We start from the raw sequence: 14,668 nt of genomic DNA, 5'->3' as shown, positions 1-14,668 counted from the left end.
TGCTTGGGGGACACAAGGAACCATGGGGTATAGCTGCTGCCATTAGGAGGCTGGACACATCAGAAAGAAAACTAGCTCACAATTCCCTGGATGAGTAGTGAAAAGCAGTAGCCTAGTTCTCCATATTGACTTAATATCATCTATATTGAATCTGTAGAAGCAGCAGGGTTTAAAGCATTTCTTCTGTATTACATAATTAATGCATTTGCTACAAGTGTGTGTGAATTCTAATACAGCTTTACACTGGAGATAAATGAAGTAGCTGAGGAGCGGTCTGTGAATAGGTACTTTTATATGCTGTATATGTAGAATGTTTTATCTTGGCACCTAATGACATGTGGGAGAGAAGATGCTCAATGAAACACCACAAAACACTTTTTAAAAAAATTATTTAGCAACAATAAGGCTTTACACATGGGTGTTTGGCATGAGGTGGATGTTTAGCCACACAGCACAGCAAGATGCAACTGATCTGTGTGTGCTACATGGTCTGTACCCACAGAAACAGAGATTAATGCTAAATGCAGAAGAAAAAGTGCACATGCATTACACAACCATCATCCATACCTACCATGAGGTTGAAAAACTTGCCTCATATAGCATTTGTAACTTTGACACAAATTTCTGTTTTGTTTTTTTTTTTCATACTGGGACTTTGTCTTTTAGTAAGCAATTAATTTGCCCCCCTTGGCCCAATCAGTGGGCTGGTGAGGAGTGTGTGGAGTCAAATTCAGAGCCCTGGGTATTAGGACAAGTAATGCCTGTGCACTAAACAATTGAGCAATAATTCTGCGGGATTCCTAAAGAAAAGAAACGGGTTTAACACTGAACTAATAATACATATAGGAAGCCTATCCCCATATTTGGTGTGATTCCACAGTAAGATTATGCATCAATCCACCAACAAGGGGCATTACGGTACAGTTCAAAATGTTATCACCAATATAGATTATAGTAATTGGATGTATTCCATTTAGAATGAAAGTGCTGATTTTTATTATTGTGTTCATCTGCTGACATAAATACAGAAATAAGCTTATTTATCCCCTTGTGTACAACTTATAGAGCAAAACATTTTGGGGACAGGTCCTTTGTGGGTAGCAGATATCCACTTTGCATAAATAGACAGCACCCAGCAGGAATTTTCTTAAAAAGCCTTTATTTCAAGGGCTTTATTCAGACGAAATACAGCTGTATTTCGTGCTGTATTTCGTCTGAATAAAGCCCTTGAAATAAAGGCTTTTTAAGAAAATTCCTGCTGGGTGCTGTCTATTTATGCAAAGTGTTCCTGTAATTTCGGCTGTTGGTGGCAGCCTGGGACGTGCACCAAAAGACTGTTTACGAAGGGTGAGTGCTGACCTTTTATCCTCTGTACGGTAGCAGATATCCATCCAACAAAGGCCCACCCATAAACAAAATATATCCATTTGGTGTAAACACCATTATGTCCTAGGCACATGGGGAATTCTGTACGTCAAGAGCAGCAGACAAATGTCCTCAGTCAAAGTCTAAAAGGCCAAGATCTACCTTTTCTTTACAGAACTGGTACCCATGGTGCAATGCTTTGCATCTGCTACACTTTATGTGCTGGTTCCCGTTAAGAAGAGGCCTAATACCACAATTATTTTTAGTGATTTTCTGCTCTGTACTGGTGTGCAGTTTTGTACCGCCATAAGCAGTACACTCAACTTGGTAGTAATCGTGCAGTTATTCTATATTTGTGTAAATCTTAGTTATGTTAAGCCACAGTGCTAGATCAAGGGTTGAGGTTGCCCATCATCTTATCAGTCTTCCTCTTCCTGATCATCCTCATCATCCAGGAGAGTGGTTCCAAGGCTCTGAAGATTGGCTACCATTGATGAAAGGGATTCTAGAAGAAAAATGTTAATGAGTTGAACAGCATTTATATTATCATAATACACAAGAGTCATGATTAAGATCACGTAAATTATATCCTTATAAACAGTAATTACTGATGTCATCGGTTATAATCGGAGTTTAGTGATGTCACATTACTCACTGAAGCTTGTGTATTACAATAAATAAAGTAACCCATGTTGCAAAATATGAGGCAATTAGAAGTCACCTTGAAGTTCCATAACCTATATAAAAACACTCATACTTCGGCCTCGTGCTTTTATATGGTTATAAAACTCTTGGTAACTTAAAATATCCTTATATTTTACAAGAGGGGTACTTTATTCACTATATAAACGGTGCTTAGTGATAGTTATAATCAGTGCTTCGTTTTTCTATTAATTTCTATCACACGGGCACAGCATCTCAAGTAGTTCAGAGGGACCCAAACAAGACCTCTCTAAATTCTACAGAAAATTCTATTCTTTGCAACTGTACTGAAGAACAAATCATTGGTTATCAAATATACCTCTGCCTACTCTGTTGAGGGAGGAGGGGGAATTGTTAGATCAGGATAGATCACATAAGGAAATCCAAGAAGCTATCAACTCTGTTCAGGCCAACATGATGTCCTGCCCTAGCCTAGATGGTCTTAGAGAGTGGATACAATTGATGTCAGAGCTGCCCACATCATTAAGTTTCTCTGATTTCCTAAACAGGCACTGTAAAAAGATTTTACTTTTTGGATGGACATCCCCTTAAAGAGTGAAATGGGCCTATACAAAAAAATCCTGAGATTTGGTTAGCAGGTTTCAAAATGAAATGAAAAAACAATGTGGGCAGCTCTGACATCAAACTTATCCACTCTCCAAGAGAGTGTTTTTGTTATAGTAGGAGCATCACTTACCTGTAGTGCAAGGTAAAGAGGAGTGTTTCACATTTTGTTTATTTGCTTGCTCCACCTCTGTTTGCAAAGTCTGGGCAGCACCTGTTCTGTTTTTCCGATATGCATTTAATAATCCCTCTTGCTTCAGTGTGGCCTGGAGGACAAAGGAACATTAGCGCAAATTCATAGTTACTCTTTATATTAGCGATTGACACACTTTTACTTCCTTCAAACCAGATCTCATACAAAAAACAGTTAGGTGACCCCTACTACATACATTTGAAAAAGTGCACCTGATGAATCTTTAATGGGGACTAATGTCTGTAAAAAGGAGATTTATGTGCTTACCGTTAAATCCTTTTTGCTCCAGTCGTAAGGGGGACACAGGGACCGTGGGGTAAAGGGTCCCTCCAATCAGGAAGAAGGACACTGAGAAACGTCAGAGTACTAGTCCAATGGTGGGGAGAGCCAGAGATCCACCTTATGGCGACCAGACACAATCAGAAGGTAACCAGATTTTTGCAAGATGCAGAGATCCAATGGTGGAGGGCAGGGACCCCAGGACGGGGCCCTGACTATTTTGACTGGCATACGTATTTCCACCACTTCCCATGCTACCGCGAGTACTTCAAAAGATCTCCAGAGAACCGGTCACAGTAATTCTAGCCCAGGTGATCCGTGGTCACGATCTGTCATGTTGGTTCCTGAAAAGTCTGGCACTGACCTAGGCGACCTGGTGTCAACCACCATAGCAGTCATCTTCGTGCTGTGTCTGGAATGGCTAGTTTCCGGTGTAGCGATGTCCAGTTACACCTCCTTAGTACTGTTCTCTGGATCAGTCGGAGGTGGAATTGAGCAAATGGGACTGCCTCCATCGAGGAGACCATCAGCCATAGGACCCTCATGCACTCCTGAACCGTTGGGAGTCTTTAGCACCCTTAGAGTTCTGACTGCTTTCTGGATCTTGTGTGGTTTGTCCTGCAGAAGGAAGATCTTCTGAAGAGCCGTATTGTACTGTAATCCCAGGAACGGCATGGTTTGACTGGGTATCGGTGAGGATTTCTGACTGTTGATTAACCAACCAAACATCTGAAGTCTCTGCGCTGTCAGACTCACATTGCTTTCGGCCAGTTGCTTTGACCGTGACTGGATGAGGAGGTCGTCAAAGTATGGCATGATGAACACCCCCCACACTTAAAGGAAGGCAGCCATGAACGCCATGTTTTTGTGAAAACTTAAGGTGCTGAAAACAGACCGAAGGGCAAGGCCACTAACTGAAAATGGTGATTCTGAAATGCAAATCTCAGGAACTGTTGGTGGGGTGGGTAAGCGGGTATGTGCAGATATGTGTCCCGGATATCTAGAGATGCTAGGAAGTCTCCTTGTTCCCGAGCCCTGATGATGGTGCAAACGGACTCCTTCTTGAAACTGTGGTACACCACCCATCTGTTCAGCCATTTTAGATCTAGGGTGGGCCAAAAGGGCCCGTCCTTTTTTGGCATGATGAAAAGGTTTGAATAAAAACCCCGAAATGTTTGGCCTTGGGGAACTGGAACAATTACCCCTGTCTTGAGGAGCGAGTTTATTATAGAGAAAAAAAGGTCGCTGTTTGGTTTCCTGTGAAGGTACCATGGACATAAGAAATTGACTTGGTGGAACGCTATGGAACTCTAGACGGTAGCCCGTTGAGACTGTTTGGACTACCCAAAGGTTGTCTATAAGTCAGATCCAGGTGTCTGAAAAAAACTATAGGTGACCTCCTATGCATCCAACTTCTGGAATTTCCTGGACATAGTCAAAAGAAGGGGTTCTTATCTCCAGATGACTTGGGCTGGGGCTTACGGTGTTGCCACAATGATTTTCCTTTATTGGAGAAACATCCCTTGAAGGAAGAATGCGTGTTTGAATTGGTGCTGGCCGCGTTGGTGCGAAATCCCTGATTCCAAAAAAGAATCTCCCCTCTCTGGGGGGAGAACACAGATTCAGACTTCTGCTGAGGTAAAAGTGATCTTGCCTCCTGTTGCCTACAATACATATTCAGACACTGGGCTCTACGGGGTGCCACCGAAAGTGCAGATGCAATGACTTGTGCCGCGTCCAAGGAGGCATCTGCCAGGAACTGGTTGGCCTCTTTGATGTAAAAAGCTAGCTGCACTGACCCATGTTCCTTTCTTGTGTAGCCTGTAATAGGGAGCTGGACCAGGATTCTACGCACCCAGGCGGAAGCTAATACCGGACGGAGTGCTGATCCAATGGAGATAAAGTTGATCTTGAGGAGACCTTCCATTTTCTTATCAGTGGGGTCCTTGAAGGCAGAAGCGTCTGGAACTGGTAGGGCAGTTGCCCTGGAGAGACGTGAAACCATAGGTGGCGTGATCCACTTGTCAATGAATTCCTGTGGAAAAGGGTATTGTCTGGAAAAATGTCTTGTGACATGGAATTTTTTGTCCGTAGGTTTCCACTCTTCCTGGACAAGGGTCTGCAGTTGTTCATGAGCTGGAAAATCTGCGGTGGTTTTACGTTGTCTCTTAAACAGTGAGGATGTCTTCTTCTGGGCAGCGCCCTTATCCTGAATGTGTAAGGTCTCTAGTCTCTTTGACCCCGAGAACTGTGTCGGCAGGGTCTCTCTCTGGAGTCAGAGTCTAGCAATGGGGAAATGGTTTCCTCCTCTGCAACCTCTTCATTTGAGGAGAGGCATGTGGAAGTGCCCTTGAGCGTAGTGACCATATGACTCTGCGGTTGCTTACGTTTGGAAGTAGCGGTAGGGTTGCTGTCCATATTTGCCAACATCCTATCTATGGATGAGGCCAGTTGTGGTATGCATTGTAGGTTGGAAAGGGATTGGGAGAGTGAAATGGCCCAGCCTGGGGCATCGGAGGGGCCCTGGGAAGGTGAGTTCCATCTGTGTGAGGGCCCCCGGGGAAGATCCACCGGGGCAGTTATTAATTCTGAGGAGTGAGAAGCCTGTGTTGGGTTTGGGCTGCAAGTGGAGCAGAGAGGATCTACTTGGCCCTCCCGAAATTTCAGGAAGGATTTAGAAAGGTCCAGTCCCACGTCGGGGCTAGCATAGGGGAACAGACCAGCTGACCCAGCCTCACCTCTGGTGTTGATGCTAGCCATCGACCGCCATTCCTTTAGAAGCCTACCTAGAGGCCAGTCGAATCCTCCTGTTCGAAGGAGGTGCCCTTCCGAGTGAACAGGGGATAAAGGAGGAGTAGGACGAGCTTCAGCTCTGATGTTTCACAGTGTTCTTCCTCCTGATGGGAGGGACCCTTTATCCCACGGTGCCTGTGTCCCCCTAGACGTGGGAGAAATTATACGTATTGAAGGTGCACTGAATTTTGTAAACAGGTTTGCGTAGGCCTGACTTTACACACCTTATTTTGGTTTCTTTATATTAGGTAAGGATCATATACCATGTCATTAGGCAAACTGTTGCTATAAAAATCACCATCACCAGCTGCCATTAAAGTCAATGGTAAACAGCACAGATATTTTGGGGCATTTTGCAGGTGATAGAGAACAGCTGGTATGCCACACTGTGTTATTAGTAGCTACAGATTGCTAGAATTTCATTTTTTCATTTTAATTTTTTTAGAGGTTTCATTTTTTATGGGAGCACACTAGACTCATTTCTCATAGCTACAAAGATCAGGTACAAATCATCCTGTCCAACACAAGCATAGGGGAAGAAAAAAAAAAATTGTATAGAATCACACTGACACAATTTTAATGTTTTTCATTATTAGAAGACATAGCATATAAAACTGTAGTAAAAATGAAGGCACCTACAATCATCAGATTTTTGTCCCTCTCGGCTTGTCGTAACTGCTGACTTAACTGTTCCTGGAGGGTTTGGGCAGCATCCTCGAATGTACGCAAAGTCTCTTGGTTTCTTGTTTTTTCACGCTGCATCTGACGTTCTGACTGACGGAGAGCAACCACTTGGGGAATTTCAAAGTTGGATTACGATATAGATATGTATAAAAACTACAGCAACTATAATGGAAATATACTGCATAAATAGTAATTGCAGTTTAACAAAAAAAAATAAGCTATCTATATGTTCACCGAAATAGCACATGATAGAAGCAAAATTGAATTATATTACGAGGTAAATTCTGTGGACCTCTAAAGGCAGGACAACTACAGGGAATTATAAGGATAGAAAAGTGAATGCAATTAAAGGAACAGTTCAGTGTAAAAATAAAAACTGGGTAAATAGATAGGATGTGCAAAATAAAAAAAAATTTTCTAATGTAGCCAAAAATGTAATGTATAAAGGCGACAAGATGTCTTAACATAAAAACTACTTCCTGCTTTGCAACTCTCTAACTCTTGAGTTAGTCAGTGACTTTAAAGGGGGGGGGCAACATGGGACATAACTGTTCAGTGAGTTTGGAATTGATTCTTAGTCTGCAGGTCAGATTGAAAAGCAAACAGTTATGACCCATGTGCTCCCTCCCTCAAGTTGCAGATTGGTTATTTCCTGGTAACCAGTGGAAACCAATAGAGCTGCAAAACAGTAAGTAGTGTCCTGGCTATTATGTTACACATCCAGTCACTCCAGCCTTTATACATTATATTTTTGGCTAACTATCTATAGTGAGAACATTTTTTATTTTGCACAGGCTGTTTACCCAGTTTTTATTTTTACACTGAATAATTCCTTTAAGCCCTGATATATGCTTAATACTATACTTCTCAGAGTTCAGAGAGGCAACCAGAATTAGTACAGTTGCCAAGTGTGTCTAAGAGGAAATGCTTTAAGCAAGGCATGCTTATATGCTTTAAGCATTTATATGGACTGAAAAACAAAAAAAATGTATCTGGTCGAAATATACTTACCGGCTTTGGTGTGTTCTCTTCTTGCTTCATTCAAGTGCTTCTCCATCTGTGCCAACTGTTGTATGTGATGATCTTCTAATTCATTCACTCTCCTCTGCAATTCTGATAAAAACATGCAATCCTTCATAGTACACGGTTTAACTGTACGTGCGTTCACACATACCTGACCATGACAACATTTAACAGCAAACCTCATGGATCATTCTGTAGTGAAGCAGCTATACTTGTAGGGGGTTATTTACTAAAATCTGAATTTATCTCGTAATATTAATAAAAAAAAAAAAAAAAAGCTCCCCAAACGGTTGGATTTTCGAACCACCAAATCCTTTGCAAAAGATTCGGCAGAATACTGAACCCAAATCCTAATTTGCATATGCAAATTAGGGGTGGAAAGGGAAAAAATTATTTCCTTGTTTTGTGATTTCCCTCCCACCCCTAATTTGCATATGCAAATTAGTATTTGGCAGAAGGATCCACCCGAATCCTGCTGAAAAAGGCTGAATCCCAAACCGAATCCTGGATTGGGTGCATCCCTAATATATAACCCCCGTACATTTTCAGCAGTTATGCATAGTTAAATTCTCTCAGTGGGGATTATAATATATTAGAGCTTCAAATATACAGTTACAACAAAAGGTACTTATATTTGTCAACCATGAAATTTGTAAAAAATGTTTAGATGACCCCTGGCATTCATATTATATATCTGTGTACCCAAGGGCATGAAGGTGATCCAGTGCTCTAAAGTGGAAGCATCAGAAGTGATTTTCAGAAATGGCTTTTTATGGCCAATAAATCATTTAAGCACTTAATTTATGTTTATCTACCCAAACACTGTTTTTACCAAATTCAAGTAAGTCTAAGAAACTTTCTAGTATGCATTAGCAATATTGATGGTTTTGAAGTTATTTGTAAATGCATTAACAACTGCAGTATCTGCCCGTCTCTTTCTGTTTAACTCTTAAAACAGATCTGGAGGACCAGAACCAGAAAAGAGAAAATGCAATTACAGAAAATTTTAAAACTACTGAACATTGTTCATTTAACACATAACGGAAATTTGGTTTGAATTCCATTTTCTATCATTATGCAAAAAAATGTTTGGGTGGACATCTCGGTTTATTAAACAAGAAAGCAACAAAGCCTTAGAAGTATAACCGATTCCACGAAGAATCATGCCATGGACAAGGTACCTGTTTCATATTCTGCTTTTTGTTCCAGCAGTTGCTCCCGGAGTTGTTCTGTGTTTTCACAAGCTTCTTGCAATTTCTTCTCAGCGACTCCCAACTGCTCTCCAAGTGCTCTTGTAGTCTTTTCATTCTCATGAATAGAGTGGCGCAAAAATGATATAGTCCGCTGATATTCTGCTATTTCAGCTTCCACTGCAAATGACGAAAAAACAGTGCTACTTCCACACTGAAACCAGGCTAAACTTGTCATCTGTGTATTTTGTATTAACCCATAGCAGCCAATCAATGATTAGCTTTTTTCAGCAAGCTTGCAAATCCAGTGGCAAAGGTGGATCAGCACATTTAAAGGACAACCAGTCAAATGTCATCATGCAAGAATAGATAGACTCTGCAAGGTGGAATAGTTATAAAGTAGGGAGGAAACACTTATTTATTTTGTATTTCATCCTGAAGGCTACAGGTGTAACTTGTGAATCTAAAGTACATGCTGGTTGTTAAATCTACCTGAAACATGAAGAATACACAGATTACTTTCATACATACATGTTTCTCTAGTTTCTGCCACTTGGCTCTCTATCAAATGTGCACTGCGTTTCAATTCTGCACTAAGACGATCTCTCTCCTCGTTTAACAGCTTCACCTCAGCCTCAAGATCTTCATAAGATGGTTGGCAACTAAACAAAAATGCATGTTCAGTTAGTATTGTTGTATGTATGACAAGTTTTATTTAATACTCACCTATATTCTTACAAGCTTGCTTCACATAGCCCTTTGCTTACTGTGCATTATATTTCTTGCAGACCCTGGACTGTCAATTGAGCAGAAGGCCATTTGTCTGCAAGGCTGGCTGAAATTGTAGAGCACACATTTTACCTAGAAAGCATTATTGCCATTTTGAACACTCTTCTTCCATATACTGTTATGCCGCAAAATTATCCTATCTGCCTTGTACCCTACGCTAGAGGAGTATAAATTCCTCTTACATTTGTACATCTTTGCCCTATTCTGTTCCTGGTAATCACTTCATGGTCATTAGACCATTGTATCTGCTTCTGACAGAGGTGCACTGTTTCCTATATGGAATGCATGCTCTTTGACCAGGTGCCCAACGGAAACACTTCTCCAACTTTCTATTCATTCCTATGGAATTTTCAGAAGTGTATTTATTAATGGGTAAAAGTTAGAGTTCACCAATTAATAAATACACTAATAAAAATCCCATAGGAATGAATAGAAAGTGGGTGGTTCTTCTGTGGTAAACTAATTTCACATTTTGATTAATCTGTCCCCTTAAAGTACTAATGTCTAATTTTGTCAGGCAAGGCTACATTGTTTAGTCTGTAAGAATAAACGCATGTTTCCCCGTTTAGCAGACCATCAAGGCAACCCACTCTGGACAAGTTAGACGGGATTGAAAACACCTATTTGTACATTTTTTGACATGGGAATTTACTCCATTTCATTTACAGTGTTGCTTGTATTATTGTCACTCACATTTCACCATGTGTGGATGACGGTTTTGTCCTTTCATCCTTTGTAAGTCTTAGAAGAGCAAGTCTCTGTGCTACCAAGCCTGAAACATAAATTAAATGAGATTTTTATAAAACTTAAAATTATGTATGTATAAGCAAAAATGGAATGAATAATCATAAAACTACTTAGAATAAACAAATTAAAACAATCACAAAATGAAAAGATGAATAAATTAAAAGGCATTCTATTAGATTTTATAGTGATACCACACAGAATGTTGTCGTCCATGGCAACCACTATTTTTTCTGCGCCAATAATGCAAATCGCAGAATACATTTGCATTGCTTCCTATTTCCAAAGTAGCCTAAAGTTGCCACGTGAGGAAACTTCAGATTACTTGCTTACTGTGCTGTGTATAAAATGTCCTGTGAGCCATTGCCCTTATGTGCTGTAGGATTATCCTTTATTTAATATAATGAAAACTATGTTCTTATACAGGTTTGAGATCCATTATTCAGAATGCTTGGGACCTGGACTTTTTTTCTGGATAGTGTGCAATTTAGATCACCATACCTGAATCTACCTGAAAAAAATTGAGAAATGAAATTGAAATAATGATATTAAATTTTAATGTTAAATAAACCCAATAGCAATACCAATCCTTGTCTAATCAAAGCCTTAACTCACCTTATTTAATCTCTCGCTCTCAACTGGACTGTTTCCTTCTCAACTAAAACATGCTCATCACCCCCATTCTGAAAAAATCCTCTCTTGGTCCCTCCAATCTTGACAACCTCTGACCTATCTCTCTGCTACCTTTAATCTCTAAACTACTTGAGCGCCTAGTCTACAACCGACTAACCTCATTCCTCTCTGACAATAACCTGCTGGACACCCTACAATCTGGTTTTAAGCCACAACACTCCACTGAAACTGCCCTGACATGACTAACAATGACCTTTAAACCGATAAAGCCAACAATCATTTCTCACAACTAAAACTGCTTGATCTCTCAGCTCCATTTGACACTGCAGATCACCCTCTCCTCCTCCAGTCCCTCCATTCGCTTGGCCTTCGTGACACGGCCCTGTCCTGGTTCTCTTCTTACATCACCAATTGTTCCTTCAGTGTCTCCTACAATGAAGTAGCATCTTCTCCCCTACCTCTTTCTGTTGGGGTTCCTCAAGCCTCTGTCCTGGGACCATTACTATTCTCCCTATATACTTCCTCCCTTGGCAAATTAATCAACTTGTATGGTTTCCACTACCACCTCTATGCTGATGATACTCAGATCTATTTCTCATCTCCTGATCTCAACCCAGAACTCCGTACTCTCCTCCTGCCTGTCCGCTATCTCTACCTGGATGTCGCAACGCTACCTTAAATTAAACCTCTCTAAAACTGAAATGGTTCTCTTTCCTCCCACTAACACCAGTAACATCCCAGAAGTATCTATCATACCTAACAATGCTACTATCACCCCCTCTCCCCAGGCCTGGTGTTATCCTAGATTCTGCCCTGTCATTCACTCCTCATATCCAGTCACTTATTAAATCATGTCACTTCCACCTAAGGAACATATCCAAAATACAATAATTTATCACCCAAGATGCTGCCAAAATTCTTATTCACTCACTCGTCATATCACGTCTAGACTACTGTAACTCTTTTAATTGCCCTTCCCTTCCAGAGACTGTCACCTCTCCAGTCCGTAATGAACACTGCTGCGAGAGTCATAGACCTCAGCAACCGCTCCTCTGCCACGCCATTCTGTTAATCCCTGCACTGGCCTTCGCTACCTTTCAGAATCAAATTCAAATTAATGACCCTGACATTCAAAGCAGTTCATAACTCTGCCCCACCCTAAATCTCTGAACTCATCTCTATATACTCACCCAACCGCTTACTACGCTTCTCTACTGACCTACTACTCAACTCTTCTTTCATTACCTCCTCACATGCTCGCATTCAAGACTTTGCAAGGGCTGCACCCCTCCTCTGGAACGCTCTCCCACGGTCTGTCCGAATTTCTCCCAACCTTTCTGCTTTCAAAAAATCTCTTAAAACAAACTTTTGAGAAGCCTACCCTCACTCTGCCAAATGCAACACTACATACAGTACCACATTTCTCACCCACTTAATTCAATCTTGCTCACTCCCACACCTTATGTATTACTCCCTTCCCTTTAGTGTGTAAGTGCTTTCTGCATAGGTCCTTCCTCTCCTTTTGTACCGGTATTGATTGTGATGTATGTAACTCCATATATGTTCTATGTATATAATTCATGTGATTTAGTTGTATAATCACATTTACTTAACAGTGCTACGCAATATGTTGGCGCTATATAAACACATGTTAATAATAATAATAATAAATACCATCAATATGGATTCACACAGCTTAGATAGGGTCAAGTGCAGTTACATGAAAAAGTTTTGGAACCCCTCTTAATTCTTTGAAAGCTCAGCCAATGATAAACAAAACTCCAAAGTAGCAACTTCCTTTTAAATGAAAAGGAAAGGCTTCTTGCACTTGGGGGTGCCAAATGTTAGGCACCCCAAGTGATTGTATTGACTTACCTGAAACCCCGGGCCGAGGTTATACCAGTTAGTACCACGGAGCAATCCTCTTCCAGCTCCTTTTTTCGTCAAATTTCCCAGGGCAAACGCATGCGCAGTTGAAAGAAATAGCTGACTTTTTAGTTAAAGTTTGGCTTTTCGTTCCACTGCAAATGCGCAGCGGCGCAAAGAAAGAGGAAGAGGATCACTCCATGATGCTGGTGCAGTTTTCTGCTGATAGGAACACCGGCCTGGGGTTTCAGGTAAGTCAATACAATCACTTGAGGGTGCCTAACATTTGGCACCCCCAAGTGCACGAAACCTTTCCTTCTCTTTTAATATATAACATGCCTTATGTGACAAAGTTTAGTGCAACAGAAAATATGCAATATGCATCATAACAAAATTAGACAGGTGCATAAATTTGGGCACAAACAGGAATATTATATCAATACGTAGTTGAGCCTCCTTTTGCCAGTGTAACAGCTTCTAGATGCCTCCTATAGCCTTTAATGGGTGTCTGGATTCTGGATGGCGGTATTTTTGACGATTCGTCCATACAAAATTGCTCCAGTTCAGTTAAATTTGATGGCTGCCGAGCATGGAGAGCCTGCTTCAAATCATCCCATAGATTTTCGATGATATTCAAGTTGGGGGACTGGGACGGCCATTCCGGAATATTGTACTTCTCCCTCTGCATAAATGCCTTTGTTGAGTTAGAAGTGTGTTTAGGGTCATTGTCTTGTTGGAATTTCCAACCCCTGGGTAACTTTAACATTGTGACTGATGCTTGAACATTATCCTAAAGTTGATATTGGGTTGAATTCGTCCGAACCTCAACTTTAATAAGGGCCACAGTCCCTGAACTAGCCACACAGCCCCACAGCATGATGGAACCTCCACCAAATTTGACAGTAGGTAGCAGGTGGTTTTCTTTTGGAATGCGCTGTTCTTCAGCCATGCAAAGTGCTTTTTGATATGACCAAATAACAACATTTTTGTCTCATCAGTCCAAAGCACTTTGTTCCAAAAAGGAGATTTTGTGTAATCACTGTTAAATCTCTTTCTCTTCAGTCTCTTGGGGGACACAGGTAGATTGGGGGTATAGCTGGTAACACAAGGAAGCAGGACACAACTAAGAAAAAACTGGCTCCTCCTCTTCTGGCTTTACCCTCAGCAGGCGGAGTTAAGCTCAGTTTGTGTCAAAGTCAACAAGAAATATATATATATATATATATATAACAATCTTAAATGGAATAATAAAAACCAATAACTTTTTAAACAGTATTGGGAGAAAAACTCCTGTATCATGTCTGGGGGAAAAAAAAGAGAGGGCCTCAGGGGGTCCAGGGAGGGAAGCCCTGTATCCCAGAAGAGACTGAAGAGAAAGAGATTTAACGGTGAGTACACAAAATCTCCTTTTCTCCAGGTCTACTTTTGGGACACAGGGGCAGTGGGGACGTACCAAAGCTGTCCCCTATAACCCCAGGTGGGGAATGAGGCCTACGTGGAAGAAACCACTGCAGCTTGTAGCACCTTCCTGCCAAAGTGAGTGTCAGAAGCCCAAAAAATGTCATAATGGTAGAATTTTGAGAAAGTGTGGACAGAGGTCCACGTGGCTGCCTTGCACAGCTGTTCTGCCGAAGCCTGATTTCTGAACGCCCAGGACGTACTCATTCCCCTGGTGGAGCGAGCTGTAATTCTGTCTGGTGGAGTTCGGCCTTGTGCTGGGTAAACTCGCTGAATTGCTTTTTTAATCCAAAGGAAAATGGTAGATTTTGGCTGGAGTGCCCTGGTGTGGTTTGGAAGGAAGGATCAGTAGTGAATCTGTCTTCCTGATGTCATGGACTCTGTG

The 14,668-nt window shown here is 41.2% G+C and overlaps 1 protein-coding gene across 2 annotated transcripts in view; it reads right to left on the bottom strand.

Annotated features, from left to right (window-relative positions):
- Window positions 1-372: 372 nt before the first annotated feature.
- Window positions 373-14,668, bottom strand: part of cchcr1.L (coiled-coil alpha-helical rod protein 1 L homeolog) — a 43,404-nt gene continuing 29,108 nt past the window's right edge. For both annotated transcript variants that reach the window (XM_018230170.2, XM_041572906.1), the window contains 7 exons: window positions 10,276-10,354; window positions 9,325-9,455; window positions 8,785-8,973; window positions 7,592-7,693; window positions 6,536-6,687; window positions 2,765-2,897; window positions 373-1,870 (listed from right to left, as the gene is read on the bottom strand). In XM_018230170.2, coding sequence (XP_018085659.1) covers window positions 1,785-1,870; window positions 2,765-2,897; window positions 6,536-6,687; window positions 7,592-7,693; window positions 8,785-8,973; window positions 9,325-9,455; window positions 10,276-10,354 — 872 coding nt within the window. In that variant the 3' untranslated portion in view covers window positions 373-1,784. The remainder of the gene's footprint in view (window positions 1,871-2,764; window positions 2,898-6,535; window positions 6,688-7,591; window positions 7,694-8,784; window positions 8,974-9,324; window positions 9,456-10,275; window positions 10,355-14,668) is intronic.

The sequence above is a fragment of the Xenopus laevis genome, chromosome 8L (genome assembly GCF_017654675.1).
Source record: "Xenopus laevis strain J_2021 chromosome 8L, Xenopus_laevis_v10.1, whole genome shotgun sequence".
NCBI classification, from domain to species: Eukaryota; Metazoa; Chordata; class Amphibia; order Anura; family Pipidae; genus Xenopus; species Xenopus laevis.
The sequence above is the reverse complement of the archived record's forward strand: the minus strand, read 5'-3'. Positions and strand labels throughout refer to the sequence as shown.